The following is a 20,716-nucleotide window of genomic DNA, read 5'->3' on the forward strand; positions in this document are numbered from 1 at the left end:
TTTTTGTTTTCCACATGGCTTGCCGTTTGTTATAATACTGTTTATTGAATAATCTTATTTTCTCCGTTGATTTGAATAGTCCCAGAGACTGAAATCTAGGTCTTGTAAATAAAAGTCTTGGCATCACTTATAGCTGTTCAGCCTTTCCCTGCCTATTTTACACTCTTTCTGACCTGAAAATCTCGCATTGACTGCGGATTCAGATTAACCACTTACTAGAGTTATACTGAAAATAGGTATTTATCCAATAGATTAATCATCCCAGTAGTCTAGTTGCTTTGACAGGTGAGTGAAAGGCAGTCTTTATAGTGAAAGAGTGAGCTCTTCTTTCTTTTCCGTTTGCCTTATGCACTGGTGATAACTTGGGAATGTGTCTACTTTTTGGAGATTGTTTCAGGAATTTTGTTCTAAAATTAACTTCAGGCCTTTGAAAGTGGTTTAATGCAGGGCTTTGCCTTATATACTGCGTTTGTGACACAGAGTCTTCTAACAGAAAAAAAGATACAAACTAGACTTGATCTTTCCTTAGTTTTGTTTTGATACAGTGTCTCACTTTGTCACCCAGGCTAGAATACAGTGTCCTGCAAGGCTCACTGCAGCATCCACCTCCTTTGGCTCAGATCCTCCTGTCTCAGCGCCCTGAGTAGCTGAGACTACAGGCACACAGCACCATGCCTGGCTAATTTTTCTATTTTTTTCTTTTTTTGTAGAGATGGGGTTTTGCCATGTTTCCCAGGCTAGTCTCTAACTCTTGGGCTCGAGCAGTTTGCCTGGCATGGCCTCCCAAAGTGCTGGGATTATAGGCATGAGCCACTGTGCCCAGTTAAATCTGTCTAGAGACCAATAATTTGCCTCTAGAAAGAGTCTTACTGGGTTTAGGGGAAATTTGACTACAGTAGTTTTAGGTGGTGGATAAGTTGGGACATAATGAGTATAAATATATTTCCTATATAATATTTAATTGCTGATAATTCTCATAAATTGCCCATTTCTAAATAATAACTTATAAAATTGATCATTCACAAGTTACTTTGGACTTCGAACAGTGATTGACGGTGCTTTGTGTTTGTTCATGAATCTAGGGATGGTGTCTGTTTTGGACTTGATGCAGGGTGGTTTCCCATCACGAGCTTCATTTCATGAACTCTACAACATGTACAAAAAGTATATGCCAGATAAACTTGCAAGATTGGATCCAAGACTATTTTGTAAGGTATAAATGCCACCGAAATTGAAATTTCTTAGCTATAAACTTGTCTTTTCTATTAATAATTGACTAACTTTTTAACTTTTATTTTTCAGGCTTTGTTTAAAGCTTTGGGCTTAAATGAGAATGACTACAAGTTTGGGTTAACCAAAGTATTTTTTAGACCTGGCAAGGTAAATACACATTTACTTTAAGCTGTAACATCATGAAAACAAATAGTTGGGGTTAGTGAATATCTTGAAGTATTTAATAATTTATATTGTTCTTGAATCATATGGTCACTAACAACATGAATTGCCATTGCCCATACCATTTCCCAGAAAAGAAAAAAAAGTTGAAGATAATATGTAATGTTCATAATTTGTTTAGCTTTAATCATACATATTGATTCTAAACTCCACATTTATTTTTAGAGCACAGATGTCCAGTCTTTTGGCTTCCCTGAGCCACATTGGAAGAAGAACAATTGTCCTGGGCCTCACATAAAATACACTAACACTGATGATAGCCGATGAGCTAAAAAAACAACAATTGCAATAAAAGTCTCATAATGTTCTAAGAAAGTTTATGAGTTTGTGTTGGGCCTCATTCAAACCTGTTCTGGGCCACATGTGGCCCATGGACTGCAGCTTGGACAGTCTTGTTTTAGAGCTTTAATAATTATTTGAGAACTAATAGTCTCATAGAGAAAGCACTTTTTCTTGTTTAAACTACAGAAAAATTAGAAATATTTATTGAAAGCTTAAGACAAAGATTTAAATATCTTTAGTCTCGTTATGTTACCTTTAATTTAAATTTTGACTATAAGAAGCCATTATATTGGTTGATGGGTTTTTGACATTCTTAATATTGCAGTGGGATATTTGGTAAAGGATTGAAATCATTATGGAATTTTGTGGTATATAGTGGAAATAATGTATTTTATTAGTTCAGAAGCTATTAGCTGTTTTATTTGTGTTGTCTGTCACTTAGTAGCAATTTCTCATCTCTGTTCAAAATGGAAATGGGGGTTGGGCGCTGTGGCTCATGCCTATACTCCCAGCACTTTGGGAGGCTAAAGCAATGGGATTGCTTGGTTCCAGGAGTTTGAGACCAGCTTGGGCAACATGGCAAAACCTCATCTCTACAAAAAAAATACAAAAATTAGCTGGGTGTGGTGGTACGTGCCTGTTATCCCAGCTACTTGGGAGGCTGAGGTGGGAGGATTGCTTGAGCCTGGGAAGTTGAGGCTGCAGCGAACCAAGATTGTGCCACTGCAAAACAGGTTGGGGGTGGGTAATGGGAGTTAGGAGAGACAGAATAATTTTGGTGGTACCTGGTAGTATATAGCTAATATGCAGTTATCAAAAGCTCCATAAGGATATGTGAGAATGTGGGTGAGCCAATTCAGAGATACAGTAGTCCTTTTTCATTCTTTTCTCAATAAAGTCTTCTTGCCAGCCATCTGTAATTTAAAAGTCATTTCCCCCTCACTTTTGTTATTGAATATGCTGCCTAGCATTAAGTAACCTCCCTTACCTCCAAAAAAGCTCCTGAAGAAAGAAAGGAAGCAAAATGTGGCCAAGTATGTTTGGGTTTGTTGTATTCTCTGCCAAGGCTTATGTAATTAACATGTGACCATTTTCCGACAGTTAGATTTTGGATTTGAATTCTATTTTATGTCTTTTGTGTGTTTAAATGCATTTATATTTTAATACTGATATTAAATTATTTCACTTCCTAGTTTGCAGAATTTGATCAGATCATGAAGTCTGACCCTGACCACTTAGCAGAGTTGGTTAGAAGAGTCAATCACTGGCTCACATGCAGTCGCTGGAAGAAAGTTCAGTGGTGCTCACTCTCAGTCATCAAATGTAGGTGTTTTCCTTCACACCTATAGGGTCTTTCATTGTTCAAAGATGGTTTGTGGAGTGTTGTAAAGCTGTCTCAGAGGTGATGCTGGGCAACAGAGACTGAGACTTGTTCACACTGGGTCCCAGGTTCCTATTTGTATATGTTCTTTCTTTTTTTGTTTTTTGAGTGTATGATACTTATTTTCTTTATTCAAATGTGTTATAAGAGTGTCAGTTTCATAGTGTCCTAACAAAATGGAATTCACTGTCTTGATTCTTTTCTCTCGTCCCCACAACCCTCACCATCCCCTGATCTCTCAGACTTAAACCAGAACTTTTCTTTCTGCCTGCATGGCATCTACAATACACATACTCCCAAAATTCCAAATGTAATTGACTTTCCTTTCTTATCCCTGAAATATTGTCAGTCACCAGATCCTGTTGATTCCTCCTCCAAATACTGTACATTCCTTTCTTTTTCTTGCCAGTGCCTTAGTGAGGTCCTTTTCCGCCTTTTGCATAATTTCATTAGCCTTCCAGACTGGTTTTCCTGGTTTCTTAGAGATACCTCTCTAAACTATAAGCTTTTTATGACTTTCCTTTCATAAAAGGTGAAATCTGAATTATTTGAATGTCTTTCAAAATCATGTGAAATGGTGTGTCAGTTTTTTGTTTCAGTCTCTTCCCCTACCATCCCCTCTTAATTCCTGTTCTTTGAAAGGAAGTCTATCATAATCCTGAAAGACACAGTCTTGAACACCATAATCCTAAGTGTTGAAATCTCAAAAGATGAAAGTCCCAAAACTAGGATTCTGTAAAAAATAATAAAAACATTCTTTAAAAGATATTTATTTACATTTTTAAACGGGGATTTGAGAAACATGTAAAAACATGATAGAACTCTTCATAGGCCACTTTACACAATAAAATAGGAAATAACAACATATATATTTTTGAAAGTATAAACACATATACTAACAATAGTTGCATGGGTATAATAGGAGCAGACAAACCATGTTCATAAAGAAGCAGGGCAAAAGGTGAAATGCATAAACACATATTATTGTGGTTGGTAATTGTGCACTCAGCTTTGTTACTGCAGTCATCTGAAATACTGTGATGAACAAGCTGTCTTTTGATGAGATCAGTCAAAAATGATGGTGAGTCACTACTGCATTTGTAGTTGCCCAGAGAACTGAGATCTTGAGAAATTTTATCTTTTACAAGTGCAGATGTGTGATAAAGGACATCTGTACACTGATTGAGGAAGTTTCAGTGTTTTTGTATACATACGCAGTGTTTACCCAGAAAGTAAATGTTGTGATAATGCATTTTCGTGGAGTTAAATTTGCAAAATATGAATACAGTAAATTAGAACTCTAAAAATTTCTACATAATTAAAAAATGCTAAAATTCAAGATAGTGAAAACAAAACCAAAGAAAAGAAAAAGAAAAAAAAAACCCCAAAACTAAAAAGAAAGTTTGACATACAAAAAAGTATATTATAGGAATAGATTATAGACAGTTGCATGGAGATAGTCCATAAGAGCTGGCTGTCTTTCTCAGTCATTAACTATATTTTGAAATCTTGTACCATGAATAATAGGTGCTTTTTTTCTTTTAGGACATGGTTCTTCTTGGAGAATATGTTCATATTCATTTTCTTCATGAGATTGCTCTTTTTGAAATTCTTCTATGATCCCTGTGATTGTGATTTTGGGGATTTTAGATGTTAGGGATTTTAATCGAGGAATTTTGACCTTTTGGGATTTCAACATTTGAGATTATGGATTTTGGGATTAGGATTTCAAACCCCTTTGACATACTGGGCTAAGCTGCTTTTGTGTGTGGTTTGGCCAGGTCATAGCAGTTACATAGCTGGCCCAAAACAAAAGTGAGGGACAGAACATTTTGAGGTTGCCCAAGGATCTGTGGCAAACCTTTAATTGTTGGGAACTGTGTGGGAATCAGTAACTTGATTACATTTACAGTTGCCCCTCATACTCATCAGAGTACCTGAAATAGTGCTAGGCACATGAAAAGGATTCAGTCATTTTTTCCTTATTAGTAGGAAAGGAAAATTATTTTGGCCTAATGAAAAAGAATCATGCAAACAGAGATTATTTTTGAGATATTTTGTTAGACAATTGTGAACATAGATAAAAAGAGAACTATTAATATAAAAAGAAAAAAGCAGAATCTCTTTTTCCCATCATTTTCCAAATATAAATATATTACTGTAGTTTAATACGTTCAGCTTTACACATTGCATTATGATAGAAAACACATTATAATAAAATTATCTGTTACACCATTCATTTGTGGACTGTGTTCTACAGTGGTACTGAAGTCAGTAACCGGGCAGGGATCTTTGCGGAATGTTAATAGGAAGCTCTGAAAAAAAAGTTGAAGGCCAGATCATCCTAGGAAATTCTGAGTAACTGAAGTTAAGTAGATTTCTTTGCTGTAGGATTCTCAGAGGCTTCACTCTGTGTGTTCATTGTGAACCTCCAAACAGAAGTGTAGTGTACGGCTTTTCATACACTCATTTGACAGGTAAATCCTTTTTTCAGGACATACCTATTCAGTATGTTGCCTAAGACAGTTTAGGAGGTAGCCGTGTAGCATAATAAGGAAATAATGCATTTAAAATGTAAGCCTAACCAGATACATGATATTGTAACTACGCAGTGGGTTCCCCTTGCCCACTACCTAGACAGAGCTGATTTATCAAAATGGGAATTGTAGTAGAGAAAGAGTAATTCACATAGAGCTGGCTGTATGGGAGACTAGAGTTTTATGATTACTCAAATCAGTCTCTCTGAAAACTCGGAGATCTGAGTTTTTAAGGATAATTTGGTAGGTAGGGGCTTGGGTTAGAGATGAAATCATAGGGGGTCAAAGTTGAGTTTTTCTTGCTTCTGTTCCTGAGTGGGATCATAGAACTGGCTGGGCCAGATTACCTATCTGGGTGGCATCAGCTGATGCATTGGAAGGTCTGCAAAATATCTCAAGCACTGATGTTAGGTTTTACAAATGTGATGTTATATATGGGAGCAATTTGGGGAGGTGGCTGTGTGGCTCCTAAACAGTAATTTCTAATCTTGGAGCCAATTTGTTAGTCCTGCAAAGGCTGACTGGTTCCCCAGGCAAGAAGTGGGTTTATTTTGGGAAAGGGCTATTAACGTGTTTATTTCAAAGTTAAACTATATAAACTAAATTCCTTCCTAAGACTAGTTTGGCCCACACCCAGGAATGAACAAGGACAGCTTAGAGGTTAGAAGCAAGATGGACTTAGTTAGGTCAGATTTCTTTTACATAATTTCCTTCATTGTAAATTTTACGCAGGTGGTTTCAGTATCTTTTTATTTTAAGAAGAATAAGAAATTATAGAAATGTTAAAACTGGCTGGGCATGGTGGCTCACGCCTGTAATCCTAGCTCTTTGGGAGGCTGAGGTGGGAGAATCACTTGAGGTCACGAATTTGAGACCAACCTGGCCAACATGGCAAAACCCTGGCTCAAATAAAAATACAAAAATTAGCCTGGCGTGGTGTGTGCCTGTAGTCCCACCTACTCAGGAGGCTGAGGCATGAGAATCGCTTGAACCCGGGGGGTGGAGGTTGCAGTGAGCCAAGATCGTGCCATTGCACTCCAGCCTGGGTTGAGACTCTGTCAAAACAAAAACAAACAAAAAAATGTTAAAACTTTCTGTTTTTGATATCTGATATATAATACAAGATTTCATGTTTCTTGAGAATTACTTTATGAAAATGAGTTTTTAAAAATATATGTTAGATTTAAACTGAATAATTTTCTATCATTTTCTCTTACACATAGTGAAAAACAAAATAAAATATCGAGCTGAAGCCTGCATTAAAATGCAAAAAACTATTCGAATGTGGCTTTGCAAGAGGAGACACAAACCTCGGTAAGATGAATAGTCCCTGAAAAGAACTCTACAAAACCTAGTTACTGTAATACAAAATGATAATAAAGTCATAATAAAAAGCAGTTTGGATACTCAAGGAGTTTTCTCACATTCTTCGTAAGATGATATATTAGTCTTCTATTTGTAATATTTATTTGAAATTAGTTAATTCATTTATTACCTTATTACTTGCCTCATTCTGTAAAAGGATTTGAAGTGGCATACGAAAATGTGTAAAGATTATAAAACAAGAAATAAGTGTTGAGAGAAGCTCTTTTATTCTATTTTAGTTATTTGAGTTTCTTGATAATGTCAAGGTGACATTTTTAAAAAAAACTCACTAATATATTTACCAACATTTTCAAGATTTTCTGTAGGAATTACATTGTCCCATTATAAATTAGTCTTTATTTCTTATTTGAATCTTTCATTTTTAATTTAGACTTAAAAATTGGAAGTCTGAATATCTATTGATCCATCACACCTTTTCAAAGAGACTTAGATAACTCCTTTAAGGTCCTCTGTGATTTGAATTCCCAAAGTTGTAGAAGGCTTTAATCCTGTTGACAGGCATCAGTGTCATTCACACTCATATTTGATTTTTTAAGCCTTCAACAAAAGATCTGAAAAAGAGAATACTAGATAATATTAAAAAGGGAAGTGAAATACCCTGTTTAGCATTTTATAAATGAAAAATCTGCCAAAAGTACTAAATGATGAAATTAGGCTCTAATGAAGTATTATTTTTACAGCATTGATGGCCTGGTTAAGGTGGGCACACTGAAAAAACGACTTGATAAATTTAATGAGGTAGTCAGTGTGTTGAAAGATGGAAAACCGGAGATGAATAAACAGATCAAGGATCTGGAAATTTCTATTGATGCTTTGATGGCCAAAATTAAGGTACGTAATTTTAACCCAAATGACTTTGACTTTTTACATAATTTAATATATTTTGTTACTGGTATTGAAATTGTATAGAAAAGGTCCTTAGTTTTTCAAAATTACAAAATGTGTTGAGACCCAATGATGGCAAGTAGATGCTCATCATATTACCTCTACTCTTTATGTTTGAAAAATTTCATAGCAAAAAGTTAAAGAAGATAATTTTTATGCCGTTTGTTCTGTTGCTAAGAAAGATATTCCCCACAACTTTATACGTAGGTGATGGGATGATCTGTGCATCAAACCCACCATGGCACACGTTCACCTGTGTAACAAACCTGCACATCCTGCACATGCATCCCTGAAATTAAAATAAAAGTTGAAGGCCGTGCGCGGTGGCTCATGCCTGTAATCCCAGCACTTTGGGATCACGAGGTCAGGAGATCAAGACCTTCCTGGCCAACATGGTGAAACCCTGTCTCTACTAAAAATACAAAAACTAGCTGGGCATGGTGGTGTGCACTTGTAATTCCAGCTATTGGGGAGGTTGAGGCAGGAGAATTGCTTGAACCCAGGAGGTAGAGATTGCAGTGAGCCAAGATCATGCTATTGCACTCCAGCCTGGCGACAGAGTGAGACTCCATCTCAAAAAAAAAAAAAAAAAAAAAAAAATTAAAGTTGAAGCAAAAAGAAAACACAAAACACATATATTAAAAAAAAACAAAACAGATGTTTCTTCCACAAAAGAGCAACTAAAATACCATACTTTATTGGTGAGCTCTTGCATAATCATGACTTAGAGAGGATGAATGCAAATAATTTAATTTGTTTCATGCTTTTCTACTTTGAGAAACTAATTTTTACATTATAAAAGTGACAGGGCATGGTGGCTCCCGCCTGTAATCCCAGAACTTTGGGAGGCCGAGGCGGGTGGATTACTTGAGGTCAGGAGGTTGAGACCAGCCTGGCCAACATGATGAAATCCCGTCTCTACTAAAAATACAAAAGTTAGCCGGGTGTGGTCACACGCGCCTGTAGTTGCAGCTACTTGGGAGGCTGAGGCAGGAGAATTGCTTGAACCCAGGAGGCAGAAGTTGCAGTGAGCCAAGATTGTGCCACTGCACTCCAGCCTGGGCGACAGAGCGAGACTCTGTCTAAAAATAATTAAATAAATAAATGATAAAAGTAATATAATATTATAACAAATTTGGAGGCCAGATGTGATGGCTCGTGCCTGTATTCCCAGCACTTTGGGAGGCCCAGGCAGATGGATCACCTGAGCTCAGGAGTTAGAGACCAACCTGGTCAACATGGCCAAAACCTGTCTCCACCAAAAATACAAAAAATTGGTTAGGCATGGTGGCATGAGCCTGTGGTCCCAAGGAGGCTGAGGTTACAGGATTGCTTGAGCCCAGGAGGTGGAGGTTGCAGTGAGCAGAGATTGCACCACTGCACTCCAACCTGGGTGACAGACCCGTGGCTTAAAAAAAAAAAAAAAAATTGGAGAAACCACTAAAAACCTCTTAATACCTCCACATTAACAAATTCAGTTAATATACTGTTGTATATCACAGCATATTTTTACTTTTATTTTTACAGTATAATTTTACTTGTTTTTACTTTACCTTACACTCTTTTATGCATAAATGTTTACGTAGTTCTTAATCATAATACACATTTCAATTTCTATCTCTACCATTATGTTATATACTTGTCCATGTTAATACATTATCTTCATAGATATGATAATGTAATTTACTTAATTTTGTGAAAATAGCAATTTCCTCTCCAATTTTGTGGGAAAAAAATGGGACCCCTTTTTTTGTTTTGATTTTTATTTATTTGATTACTAGTGGAATTGAAGACTTTTCTGTGTTTGTTAATTATATTTCATATTTCATTAATTACATTTTGTATCTTTTCCTCAATTATATTTTAGAGTTTTAATGCTTTTTCTCAGTTTCATAGGTCAGCGCAAGTATGTGGGATATAATAAATATCTTAATGTGAGCATTTTATGTTTTCTGCAGATACTTTATGTAAACAATGGCAATCTTGGAGGTAGAAAGGAAAAAAAGATCTGGAGGAAAATGAAAATGCTATAAATAGACTCAGCTGATTTTATAAATCTGTCAAGGGCCATCCTTGTTTATGTGGTGTTATAAATTAACCCACCCACATTTTCTGAAGGCGAAATCATCTAATAATTTTGGATATATTTAGTAATTTTTAAAGTATTCTCTAGGTACTATTTGAACATTATTATAAAGTAGTAGTAAACTCTTGCTAAATTAGCTGATCATTACTTAAGAAATATTGTTTTCTTTTTGAGACAAGAGTCTTGCTGTGTTGTGCAGGCTGGAGTGCAGTGGTGTGATCTCAGTTCACTGTAACCTCCGCCTCCTGGGTTCAAGCAGTTCTCCTGCCTCAGCCTCCCGAGTAGCTGGGACTACAGGTGTGTACCACCATGCCTGGCTAATTTTTGTATTTTTTTTGTTAGAGACAGGATTTCACTATGTTGGCCAGGCTGGTCTCGAACTCCTGACCTCAGGTGATCTGCCCACCTCGGCCTCCCAAAGGGCTGGGATTACAGGCATGAGCCACCATACCCGGCCTAGAAATAATTTTTAACTGCAATATATTACCTTGTCCACAGTATACCTGTCTAATTGATGTCTAATACTTGTGTGCAGGGATAACATAAAACATTTTTTGAATAGTATTTAATGTACAAACAGTATAGCAAAGATAACGGACATATTACTTACCATCTTACCTAGTTTTTGCTGTATTTGCACACTGGAGTAGTTTTTTATTTTAAATTGTAAAAAAAAAAATAAAAACGTAAAATTTATCTTAACCATTTTTGAGTTTATAGTTCAGTATTGTTAAGTATATTCACATTGTTGTGCAACAGAAGAAATAAGCTTTTACGTACCTATTATTTTATTTTTTAAAGTCCACTATGATGACACGGGAACAAATACAGAAAGAATATGATGCACTGGTTAAAAGCTCAGAGCAACTCCTCAGTGCATTACAGAAAAAAAAACAGCAGGAAGAGGAAGCAGAAAGGCTGAGGCGTATTCAAGAAGAAATGGAAAAGGAAAGAAAAAGACGTGAAGAAGATGAAAAACGTCGAAGAAAGGAAGAGGAGGAAAGGCGGATGTGAGGCATTTATATTATTTTGAATAAGAGACTTAAATAGTGAATTATTGGTATTCACAGTGGTTAATGACAGTTCTTTTTTTTGTTTTGTTTTTGAGACAGGGTCTCGCTCTGTCACCCAGGCTGGAGTGCACTGGCGTGATCTCGGCTTACTGCACTCTGCCTCTCGGGTTCAATTGATTCTCTTGCTCACCTCCTGAGTAGATGGGACTACAGGCACACACCACCACGCCTAGCTAATTTTTGTATTTGTATTAGAGATGGGGTTTCACTGTGTTAGCTAGGCTGGTCTCAAACTCCTGACCTCAGGGGATCCGCCCGCCTCGGCCTCCCAAAGTGCTGGGATTACAGGCGTGAGCAACCATGCCAAGTTGACAATTCTTAAAACGGTGTTCTTATTTTAATGAACTAATTTTGTAATAAGTTTGAAAATTGAGAAAATAAGCTCATTTTATAATAATGATAACATAAAATAATTTTAACTATAATCTGAATTTTAGTTAGACTCTTATACCTGAGGATTTTCTTCTTTTTAAAGCTATGATTTGTTTATTGTTTTCTAAGCTAGGTAAATGACATTCCTACTTTTCTGCAGTTTTAAAACTGGTAACATTTTGAAAGATTGCCGTGATAGGGTAGAGAGAATGGATGAGTTGTTGAGTTGGAGAGGGAGTAAAGGGAAGCATCTTTAAGCAGGACCTTACAGCCAGGCTTTGTAATCACATTAATCTAGAGATGTTAAAAGTTATAGAATACAATACATTTGTTTTATTTAAGAATTATTGTCAATAGAGTTAAATTTTATTTTATTCAAAATAAGTTGATACATGTGGCCAGGAGGTTAATTTGCATTCCCAATCTGTTGCCTTTATTAGTAAATAATAGTTAAATTGTCTTCTGAAGGATTCCTTATTTTCTGTTAAATTTTTGAGGAGTTTTCTATTTTTTATTAGGAAACTTGAGATGGAAGCAAAGAGAAAACAAGAAGAAGAAGAGAGAAAGAAAAGGGAAGATGATGAAAAACGTATTCAAGTACGTACTTACTGGATTGAATTTCTATTAAAATGAAACCTACAGGCCGGGCGCTGTGGCTCATGCCTGTAATCCCAGCTCTTTGGGAGGCCGAGGCGGACGGATCATGAGGTCAGAAGATCGAGACCATCCTGGCTAACGTGGTGAAACCCCATCTCTACTAAAAAAACCAAATTAGCTGGGTGTGGTGACGGGCACTTGTAGTCCCAGCTAATTGAGAGGTTGAGGCAGGAGAATGATGTGAACCTGGGAGGCGGAGCTTGCAGTGAGCCGAGATGACACCACTGCACTCCAGCCTGGGCAACAGAGTGAGACTCTGTCTCAAAAATAAATAAATAAAATAAAATAAAATAAAATGGAACCTACAAAGGAAGTGTAAATGAGATCTTGATTCGCTAGATAAGCTGTTACTAGTTTATCCCAGAGACCAAAGGCCAGTTTTTGAAGTGGTTGTGGGAATGGACTTTGGAACTAGGGAAGTGGGTTCAAATCCAGGATCAGTCACTGACAGAAATTGTAACATTGTACAGATTATAGTGAGTAACTTGGGTCACAGTTTTCTCTTTGTAGAATGTGGATAGATAATAGTTGCGAGCATTTGATAGTTAATACATGTTAAAGCATTTTGAACACCGTGTACCTCAATAAATATTAATAATTGTTATTGTACCTAGCGGAGAGTCAAATGAAAATTCACTTAAAATGTTAAGTTTTAAAATATCATACAACTTTGTAGATACTGGTATTAATAAATTAGGATTGAGATTCTCTCTCCACCCCTAGTTTTTAAAAAGTCCCTTGTTAAGAATAAATTGCTCATGTATTTGAGTTTCTGTTTGTCATGGCTTTCATAATATATCCTAAGCATAACCCAAACTTTAAATTCCTGACATCTGCTCTGTAGGTGCTAGTGTTAATGGGATGCCTAAGATACTCATATGATGTTTGGGACGCTAATATTTATAGTCATAGAATTGTGAAGCTGTGGTTCTTCTGCCTTCTCTTGGTCTTGGGAAAGAGGCAAAATGGGGATGTGTTTGAAGCATTAATTATAATAAAGAAGAAAATAGAGACTGAAGAGATCTGTGCTTAAGCAATTCCTTAGTAAAGAACTTGTATGGGGGCAGTTATGCCTTCCCTTTTATTTTAAGTAATAAGGGGAGCGATCAAGTAAACAAGTGAAGAACTCTTGGTGAAATGGCTTTCTGCCCTTGTCAGGCTGAAGTGGAGGCACAGCTGGCCCGACAGAAGGAGGAGGAATCCCAGCAGCAAGCGGTTCTGGAGCAGGAGCGCAGGGACCGGGAGCTGGCCCTGAGGATTGCCCAGAGTGAAGCCGAGCTCATCAGTGATGAGGCCCAGGCCGACCTGGCACTGCGGAGGTACTGGGGCCCCTGGGTGGGGTATAGCGCTCTCTCCTTTGCTTTTTCTACCTCTGCCTCTCATTTCCATGCAAAAGGGAATAGGAGAAAATCATATTCTGAAGGCCCTGGTATATTTGAGCTAAAATAATGTTAAAATTATTTGTATCAGCTTTCATACTCAAGTGAATGAAATAATTGGTTTTTCATCAAATTAATAAACTATTGAAAAATAAGACTAAAATTTCACTAATGAGTACTCTTGTTAAGAAAACATATTAACTTTTACCCTGAAATTGTTTAAGAATGTAGTATATTAGGTAGGCACCTAATTTCTAAATACCTGTCATCAAACACTGGCATCGAAATAAGTGACTGTGTTATATAATGCAGTTTAATGTATTTGTAGTTGAGATTTTTCTAATGCAAAAAAATTTATTATGTTAAACATCCTGTTAGTTGAAATGAGAAATGTACTCTGCAGTGCCTCAGAATAAATGAGTTTCCCTTTCCAAGAAGGGAGAGTTAAATTCATTGAAATATTTTGGCTTCTAGGGTTTCTGAATTATCTCTAAACACTCCACTATAGTGGAGTGTGTAGGAATTTGGAAGCTCTTATTAAAATTTGCAGAAAGCTTTAATAGAATCATTTTTTTAAAAAATTAGTATGTAGAAGCATTAATTATTTTGATTATTTATAATAACAAAACTAATTTGTGAGGTTCCTTTGTATGTAGGTATATATATGTTGTGTATATATTGAGAGGCACATAGACACATGTAACCATGCTTTTCAGAACTTAAAAGCAGTTTATGACGAAATATAGAGTACAACCACTAGATGGCGATGTTTCCTTGTGAAAGGATCAAATTGCAATGTAATGGAGTATTTAGCAAAAAAACAAGAGACAGGGAAGGAAAGGGGCGTATAGAGTTGCCTTCATGTTTTTTCTGTTAGGTTGGTGTGAAAGTAATTGCGGTTTTTGGCATGGGTAAAGCTGCAATAACTTTTGCATCAACCAAATAGTATGTGATTGTATTGGGGAGCTCTGGGACTGCTTGTATATTAACATACATTATACTGTGAATAAACTGAATATGGCTGTATGAACAAAAGATGTTATAATTATTAAGCTCTTGGGTTTGAGTCTAATATTTGGGCTTTTTAAGATTTCACTATAATTAAAATATTTTAGCCCAGATAGGGCTTTTATAAATGCAGACTCAGCTCAGCTGCTGTTGTATTCCTTCCACCTGTGTTATGTCAGCATGATTGGGAGCCTTTATGTGTAACTGACTAGCAGCCTAGGGCAGGCTCTTAAAGGAACCAAACTTTTACAGCTGCTATCCCTGATGTCTGTGAGGAAGTACTGCAGTTGACAGAGTTGGTTTTATTATGGCAGAAGTCAATTTCTCAGGGACTTGTTAATGTAGTAATTATTGGTACTTACTGTCAAGCTTTATGTTTATGCACTTGAAATATCAAGCTATATCCAGTGCCATTCCATATACTGTATATACTGTATATATACTGGCTCGTATGTGGACCCTTCCCATCTTCAGACAGGTACACTTCTTCCAGGTTGAGTAGTCTCTGAGAAAGAGTGGACCATTCAAATTTGTTTGACATAAACAAATTACCTGTAATTTAAATTAAGCAGAATTAGCTAGATAATGGGACCATATTAAGTAAAGAGGAGGTATTCAAATCATTATGACTTGAAAGGCAGAAGAGCTAGTTTTAGTTCTGTGGTTCAGACCTAGGGATGGTATGAGGAATGCCCTCCAAATCCTTTCTGTCAGCTCTCCGGGAAGCTTTCCCTGACCCTCAGGTCCTCATGAGCTCCTTCCCGTCTGGACGTCGTGGTGATTTTATACTCTGAACTACAAGCATTAGCACTTGATTATGAATGATATTCTGTACAGATATCGCATGTTTGATAGTTTAATCTTACTCCATGGGCTGTAGCTAAATGTTTTTGAATATTTATTTTACCTTTGTTAGCACTGAGTTTTTTCTATAACAAATTTATGAGTAAGAACCAAGTAAATTGTTCTTAATCTATAGCATGATGTTGTTGGGTTCTATGCTGTGTTAAAAAATATATATATTATAGATTGATTCTGCTTCAATAAGCAATTTTAAGTTACTTTTCCAGCTTGGATTCCTATCCAGTAACTTCTAAGTAAGAATTGTTTTCGATGTATGTCATATGTTCTAAAATATAATTTCAATCAGTTATACATATGATCCTTGATGCAAAGAGATGGTTTCACATTACCTAAAATTGTAAAATAATATCCAGATTCTATTAAAAACAAACCTCACAATGTATGAATTTTCTAATCTAGATGTAATGTATTGGCTCTTTAATTTTCACTGCATGCTTTATTTTCCAATCATTTTTAATGAATTCTTAAAAAATATTAAAATTCTGCGTGATCTCATGTGTTGATTAGAAACAATTGAGTTTTTAAAATCAATGAGTAAAGTAATTGAAACGCAAATTTGCACAATCCAGATTTTCACAGTTCACAATTGGTTACGATATTAACTAAAATATATTCTTTTCACAGAAATGATGGAACAAGACCCAAAATGACACCGTATGTCACTTACCTTTACCTTTTTAAAAATAGGTTGTAGATATTTTTTGGGAGTAGTTTTCTCATTGGAGTAGATTTTAAATTATTTTCTTCTGTTGAAAGACAATGAGATAACCTTTTTCATCTTTTTCTTGTCTAGGAAAAATGTTGAATGCTCTTGTTTGGTGCTCAATCACAGTAGCTCATGATTTGGTTTCCTTCTTTGTATCGTCTGCTTAAACCATAATGTAACACCCATTTTGTTTTGTTTTCTTTTTTTTTTTTTTTTTTGAGACAGAGTTTCGCTCTTGTTGCCCAGGCTAGAGTTCAGTGGTGTGATCTTGGCTCACTGCAACCTCTGCCTCTCAGGTTCAAGCGATTCTCCTGCCTCGGCCTCCCAAGTAGCTGGGACTACAGGCACACACCACCACGCCTGGCTAATATTGTATTTTTAGTAGAGACGGGGTTTCACCATGTTGGCCAGGATGGTCTCAATCTCTTGACCTCGTGATCCACCCGCCTCGGCCTCCCAAAGTACTGGGATTACAAGCATGAGTCACCGCACCTGGCCTGTTTTATGTATTTTTTTAAACTGCCCCTTCTTCTTTATAGAAGCAGGTGTGGAGGCATAAATAATAATAAAATATTTGATTTTCAGTATATATGATAGTTCATTCTGCTACATCTAAAATAATTCATAATCTGAAATTACATATGTAATGCTAACTTCGGTGCTAATGTATCTTTTTCTTATGAAAATCTACCCACAAAGAATCCAGGTAACATTTGGAGTATAAATTTTGTTTATATAAAATATAAAACATATTTTGTATGTATGTTATGTGTACTACATATAAGGATTTTGGAACATATATAAAATCTTTAATAGCTTTGAGGACTCCAGCTTAACATTTACGTTGATGGTTCTCAACTCTATCAGACTCCAGCCCCAATAACAATTTTTTTAATAAACTATGCAACCTATGTAAATAACTGTCCAAACAATATACATAAAGTAGAAATACAAGGATAGTCATTTATAATAAAACATACTTATTTAATATGAAAGTGCTTGTGCATTACTGCAGTAGAAGACGTGATAAGTGATCAAATGTTTTTGTTTATGTATAGAATCATCACGAATGCTGTAGCTACAAATACAAATTGATATAGAAATGTGTTGGGCATTCACATGCCATGAAATTGTGAACAGTCCTTTGTGAAGTTCTGAACAGAGCCAAGTACAATATTCTCTCAATTACACAGTATTTGTGTAAGCCCTAGAAAAATTCTGTGAATATTAAAGGCATGCAGAAAATACGTTGTTTACATGTAAAACTTTGTTTACATATAAAATATGTGTTTGTATGTGTTTTTCACCTCTGTATGTCTGACGGACATGTAAAAGTTAAATGGGGCATGGAGCAGTTCTTCCTTGGGTAGGACATTTGGCATTCCTTTCCCCTTACATCAGCAGATGATAGGAGTATACTCACACATCGTTGTTACCACAATACTGCCCCAAATTTTGAAAATACCTCTGAGTGGGTACTCTTGCCCTCCATTGCCGTAACTGCTTTATAGTTAACCATTTGAGCTTGAATTAAATAAGTCTTGCAGTCAATGTCTAAGGTGAAATTGTATTTGCATATAGTGTGGTAAAATCAGAAGGAAGAAAGCGCCTGGGTGCAGGAACCATTTCTGTCTGGTGAATTTGTTGTAGTGTATTGGTCTAGGTCAGGTGTATCTTGATGTAGGGTCAAGGAGGATAATGCATCAGTAGAGACTGCCATCCATTGTACTGTCAAAGCACGCAGAAAAACACCTGTATGATCAACAGACCCAGTAGTAAAGAGATTTGAAAGTCCATGGACTCCCTTAAAACCTAACCATGGGAAAAGAAATGGAGGAAGCTTTAGGAGGAAAAGATGGTAAAAACAGATGCTCTTGAATCCTGAGACAAAAACCTTGAGGTGGAGTGATAATACAATTAAACATACCTATCAAAATCATGCTGCATTTGAAAGTGAGAAGATTCTGAGAAACTACTAGCTTAAAGAGAGATTGATAAATGTATTGCTCAAAAGATAATTTTTATTAGATTGTATTTGTGTTACATTTTGTTTTTGCTGTCCTTCACTGTCAGCTTTGAAGGATATCTTGTTCTCTGACTGTGCTTTCTTAGACCTCCATCCGTACATAATTGTAGACAGTGTTCATTATGAGAAAAGAGGAATACAGGAGTCTTCTGCTCCTTTAGTCAGGGTCCCAGCTCTTGGCAGGCGTTCAGAAAATTGCGCCTCGAAGCAAATATACCCATCCTCTTTTCTTATGATTTTACTGATTTGGAAGGGTTTGAGGTTACTAGAGTTTGATGAGTAGAATGAATGAGAAAATAATTATGAAGGAAAAGAGCAAAGAGCAGGGAAATAAGTTAAAGAAGTGTTGATGAACACTATGAAACTTCATTCCCTTTTAAAGAATTAAACAAATTTTGAGAAAAGTTACACTCTTTTGGGTAACAAAAGCAAAGTAAGTTTTTTGCCTTTGGCAAATGTTTATCCTTGGAAGGTCAGAATGCCTCAGATCTTTCATTAGTCCCTGTTTTGATATTCTTTTTCTTAAGAGCATGCTTCGATTTGAAATTTTAGAGCTTTGAATACATCAGATTCTTTTTAAAACTCTGACGCTGTCAAATACATCCGCTTGTGGTTTTCCACCATTGTGCCTTATCTAATTAATATTTACTAAACAACTGTGGTGCAAAAATCCTAATATGGAATCTATCTTGCCAAGTTTCCTGTATGGATTTAGACCATGTTATTTGTATTCTGTATGTAAAAGAATACCATAAAAGCTTTCCTGAGATTTTATCTAAAAGTTGCTACTGCAAAAATGGAGAGGCATTCAGATAACTTTAACTGGATTTAAATGAAAATATTGCTGTGTGTTATGGCTGGATTTGTTGAAAACTATATCATAGGCATTAACAAAGTAAAACAGTTATAAACAGTTGTTAAATAATATTGAAAAAATATATTTTAATTATACTTTTAGATATTTTAATTAATTTATGTAGTATGCCTTTTATGTAACCATATTGTGTTATCATTTTTCTTGTAGGGAACAAATGGCCAAAGAAATGTCAGAATTTTTGAGTAGGTTAGTGCAGTGTAATTGGGGGAAATGAGTGTTCACCTCAAAATCATATTTTAAAATTACTTTTGATTATTTGGACCAGAACCTGTTACATGAGTAGCCTGCTTTTTCTATGTAAGGTGATATTTATTTCTGTACAAGAAATATCACTTCTCCCTCACCCCACCCAACAAAGAAAAAGTTAAAAAGCAGTATTCCTTCAAAGTTGTGGGGATACCATTGGCATTTTGAATGGGACAGTTCCCTTGGCAGTGGAACTCTACTGCTTATCTCTGGCTGCCACCAACTTAGTCTCAGTAGGGGGTTTCTTCCCCTCATCATGACAAAATGAGTATTTCGCAGTTCTCCCTGGGGTGGTGCTGCCCGTAATTTGTGCCTCGTTGAAGAGGAGGCAGAGGAAGAGCATGGCTCTTGAGGGGCTCTGCACTATGGCACATGGTTTGAAAACCACTGGTGTAAATTGAGCCACCAACAGGATCTGGTCCGTTACTTTTATAAATGGATATGATTCACTAACATGTTAATTCTTAATTTTGAAGTTATAAAGATAATTAATAGTGTTAATATATTTTAAAAAATCAGTGTGCTACTGTTGTATTCTTTACATGATTGTCTTTATAGCAAGTCTGAATAATCAGCAAATTGCCTCTTTACTATTTTAGTAACTCCAGAAATGGAGGTGGGGAAACATTTAAATGTGTTGCATTGATGTACTTCTTTGGATGCTATGTTTTTTAGTAGATGTACTTTTGTTTCAGTTAATAGGAATGAAAAGTTAGTGTTATTAAAACCATATTTTAAGCAATAATCATTTGAATTTAATGTAATTTTTAAAAGTATCAAAACACATTTTACATGTATTCTAATACCTTATATACATTGACAAGCTATAAAACTGTCTGTATGTCAGTTTACTTCTTCTTTCAAAAGAAAACAACAAGAAAAAAACAATAATTTTCAGCTGTCCTCCTAGAAAAGAGTCCCAGAACAGCTTAAAAATAAAGGGTTTTTTTTTTTTTTTTTTGGTTTATTGATTGGTAGTTTAGAGATGTACAAAAGACAAAGAATATTTGAATAAATGTAAAAGCATAGTTTATTGTTAAGGAAATGAGAGACCTTGCTGATACACAGCTGGCCGTTTTTGAGCAAAGCAATTAAGACCAAAAAGCTACATGGAAAATTGCCACTTACACCGCTTATGAAAAGTATAGATTCTGCAACAAAGCTAAAACAGATTTTAATCATAAAAATACAGGAAGGACTAATGGCCACACATTATTCTTTAGCTAGTCTTATGTGTAACTAACAATCACTACGTCAAACAATTTTAAGTATGTAGGATGAAGAATGCTATTTTTTATTCTCTAGAAAGAAAGCATATGCAGGCCTTTTAAAGAAGCGAGGGCACCTTATTTATTTCATTGTTAAGCTTAATATTGAAAAAATAATTTCCTTTACTTCAGGAAGAAAGTAACATATTCTCAGACATCATTTTTCAATTAAGTATGTGTCTTCACTGCTTGCCAGGATGGCTGTTATCTTTCAAAATGTAAAAGACT

The 20,716-nt window shown here is 35.8% G+C and overlaps 1 protein-coding gene across 3 annotated transcripts in view; it reads left to right on the plus strand.

Annotated features, from left to right (window-relative positions):
* Positions 1-20,716, plus strand: part of MYO6 (myosin VI) — a 94,212-nt gene that overhangs the window by 63,262 nt on the left and 10,234 nt on the right. For 2 of the 3 annotated variants that reach the window (XM_011965837.1, XM_011965838.1), the window contains exons 20-27: positions 1,083-1,213; positions 1,303-1,380; positions 2,931-3,060; positions 6,879-6,969; positions 7,722-7,872; positions 10,814-11,022; positions 11,976-12,054; positions 13,273-13,433. In XM_011965837.1, coding sequence (XP_011821227.1) covers positions 1,083-1,213; positions 1,303-1,380; positions 2,931-3,060; positions 6,879-6,969; positions 7,722-7,872; positions 10,814-11,022; positions 11,976-12,054; positions 13,273-13,433 — 1,030 coding nt within the window. Of the gene's footprint in view, positions 1-1,082; positions 1,214-1,302; positions 1,381-2,930; positions 3,061-6,878; positions 6,970-7,721; positions 7,873-10,813; positions 11,023-11,975; positions 12,055-13,272; positions 13,434-15,989; positions 16,020-19,121; positions 19,161-20,716 lie in introns of all 3 variants that reach the window. The other variant, XM_011965836.1, reaches the window with a different exon arrangement.

The sequence above is a fragment of the Mandrillus leucophaeus genome, unplaced genomic scaffold (genome assembly GCF_000951045.1).
Source record: "Mandrillus leucophaeus isolate KB7577 unplaced genomic scaffold, Mleu.le_1.0 Scaffold738, whole genome shotgun sequence".
Taxonomy (NCBI): Eukaryota; Metazoa; Chordata; class Mammalia; order Primates; family Cercopithecidae; genus Mandrillus; species Mandrillus leucophaeus.